At 33.6% G+C, this 2,902-nt stretch overlaps 1 protein-coding gene across 1 annotated transcript in view; it reads right to left on the reverse strand.

Moving 5' to 3' along the window:
* Positions 1-2,902, reverse strand: part of LOC101310669 (niemann-Pick C1 protein-like) — a 22,384-nt gene that overhangs the window by 13,595 nt on the left and 5,887 nt on the right. The window contains exons 2-6 of the mRNA XM_004292258.1: positions 2,684-2,783; positions 2,488-2,595; positions 1,592-1,708; positions 468-618; positions 125-369 (exon numbers count right to left, since the gene is read on the reverse strand). Coding sequence (XP_004292306.1) covers positions 125-369; positions 468-618; positions 1,592-1,708; positions 2,488-2,595; positions 2,684-2,783 — 721 coding nt within the window. The remainder of the gene's footprint in view (positions 1-124; positions 370-467; positions 619-1,591; positions 1,709-2,487; positions 2,596-2,683; positions 2,784-2,902) is intronic.

Genomic DNA, 2,902 nt, shown 5'->3' on the forward strand with positions numbered 1-2,902 from the left:
AAAAAAAAAACCTAATGTAGCAGACTACTATGGAGAACTGCCAAGATCATGCATCTATGTCAGAAAAAAAAACGTAATGTAGAAATTCAAGCAAAATATCTAATTGGTTTGCATTGCTTCCAACCTCAACAAATAAAATTTTGATGGAGCATAGCTCTTTCTTGTGCGGAGGTGGTTCAGAATTAGAACACGCAGGAGATGAAGGGCAATCACCACAAGAGCAGCCTAGTGAAGTGTCAGCACATGAGTAAACTGACATGTTCATGAGCTCCATATTAGATGACTCAGGGACGGTTAACTTGAAGTCAATGGAATAAGGTGAACCAGGGAAACCAGGGGGTGCTTTCTCACCAAGAAAGTCAAACCATTCTGCATAGATGCAAATGAAAATATTACAACTCGTAGAAAAATATATAATCAAGTAAAACTAGGGGTTAACATTCTAACGTTACATGTTGGAAAATTACCTTTAAAATTTTTAGCACCAGCACCAATAAATTCTATGGCCCGTGTATTCATAGTGCCAAATTTAACATCCTTACACGAGTCATACAGTCCTTTTCCAAAAGAGTCAGATATGAAATAGTCAATCCCATCCACAGTCATATTTCCACTAACCTGGAAGAAAAACAAGCATGACTTATAATAACAAGATAAAAGATACACAAAAGCAGAATCCTGATATCTAGGTTCTTATATATAAAGTATCATAGTCTTTAAAATTGCATGGCCCTCAACAGTGGACCAGATACGGGCACATGTAGACATTTGATACCACGGAATTTTCTAGGGTACCTACCTGTTTAATGTTTATGATACTTACATTTACCGATATGACAACAAAATTGTTGCCATTTTGGTAAAGATAGTCATTCCGTGGGTAATTTTTGTTCTATTAGAGGTAATTACTCAACTGAAGACAAAATACAAGATTATGAACAACTTGTTGTCGTTGTAGTAACTTGGTTCAATTATATGTAAATGTGTAAAACAAATGTAGTAATTTTGTTGTCAATGTTGTAAATTTTACTCATTTACCTTGTTATTTTTGTTCAATTAGTGATAAATGAGTGTATGGTATACACCAGTACCGTAGACAACCCCTTGATACCACAAGCATTGTGTAAACATGTAATACCAAAAGCATGAGAAACATTGGAGATATCAGGAGAATGAGGATAGTCTAATTTTTTTTTTTTTTTTTTTTTTTACAATACTGCAGGTTTCCATTTCAAGTGGCATGAACTAAACAATTTATACCAAGATTAAATTAACTTACAAGCCAAAACTTATTGGGAGATGTTGTGGCTCAGTTGAATGTTAATGATATAGAAGATGGTGAAAATTGAAAAAGTTGAAACAATAAAGGGATTACCTAGTGTAATGCTATAATTACACTAGGTAATCCTCACAGTCAAGTGATTCAACTATTGATACAGAAAATATGACTTAGATTAGTTAGATCCAATGAGCATAAAATGTTACTAACAAGGAAAAAATGCCAGGAAAGAAAGGAAAAAACATAGATATACATAAACAAGCTACATGTTGCCTTGTTAACAAGTTGAACACAGTTAACATCAAGTCTGACCTCGGATATAGAAGTCACATTGATAAATAGACTCTGCTTTGGAGAGCAAGATAGCTCACAAAACAGATTTAGGAAATTCCTCAAGCATGCCGGACAGCCTACAAGAAATGGAATTGCCTGCAAAAGATTACATATAATAAAGTTGAGGTATAAAAAAAGGAACTTCTAGAATAGACTAATAAGGTAGAATTTGAGAATTACTGTAACATAGCATTCACTGCTTAGCGGAAAGACTTTATCCAGTATGGGTTAGGAAATTAGTCATATACAAGTGGCATTTTATAAAACAATAATAACACAAATATACAAAAAGAGTTCTATAAAGGAATTTAAGAAAATAAAAACACGGATTCTGTTTTTGTGCCGAACAAGAGTACAAGACTCCTGTCCATTTAAAAAAATTAGATAAACTGTGAAGTTTTCTCGTGTGCTGTTTCCAAAACTCATTTGTAAATTTTTTCTTTTTCTTTTAAGAAATAATAGATTGTATTTGCCTGAAATATGTTGAGGACCAACCTGATAAATGATTGTTGAATACCAAAGATACTTTCAAGTGCAATGGAAATTTGAAAATCAAACACAATACACTGTATTTTAGGTGGCAGGCAGTGTCTCAGTGATATTTCTAGATTCTACCGATTACCAAACCATCAATTGTTAGTAATTCAAACCATTTAACAACACAGACAGTTAGATACCAGCATCAAGTCAATAAATAGTTCCCTCAAAAACTATCACTAAATAAAATAATGTAACTACGTGAGAAATAAGTTTCATCCAATCAACGAAAACATTATAAAAAGGACAAACTATGAGACCAACCACAATAAGTAAAGTCATATTAGTATGAACTGAAATTGGGTACAAAAGGAGGTAGAAACTAGAAAGAGCCTTACTTGTTGAACCTGTGCTCGCAACGTCTCAAACTGAAACTCGGTGCAACAAACATTTCCACTTATTGTTGGACACAAACTTTGGATTTTGGCAGAAAATAGCTCATCAGGCTACAAAACATGTAATCTCATCATCAATACGCAACATCGAAAGCAATAAAAAGAAGAGGAAATGCAATTAGCCTCTCAAGTAAGATACCTTGACAGAGGGGGAACCATAAGGGCAATTCAACACTTTGCCATCACTGCGTTCTCCACATATATCATACATCGCACAGTACTCTTCCGAGTGTATTTCCCTAACCAAAACACAATAAATAAGTCTACGATGACCGAAGTTATCATAAGCCAAGCAAGTGTCATGCTATACCCTTACAGTTATATATATATATATATATATATATATATATATATATAT

This window comes from Fragaria vesca, linkage group LG2 (assembly GCF_000184155.1).
Source record: "Fragaria vesca subsp. vesca linkage group LG2, FraVesHawaii_1.0, whole genome shotgun sequence".
Taxonomy (NCBI): Eukaryota; Viridiplantae; Streptophyta; class Magnoliopsida; order Rosales; family Rosaceae; genus Fragaria; species Fragaria vesca.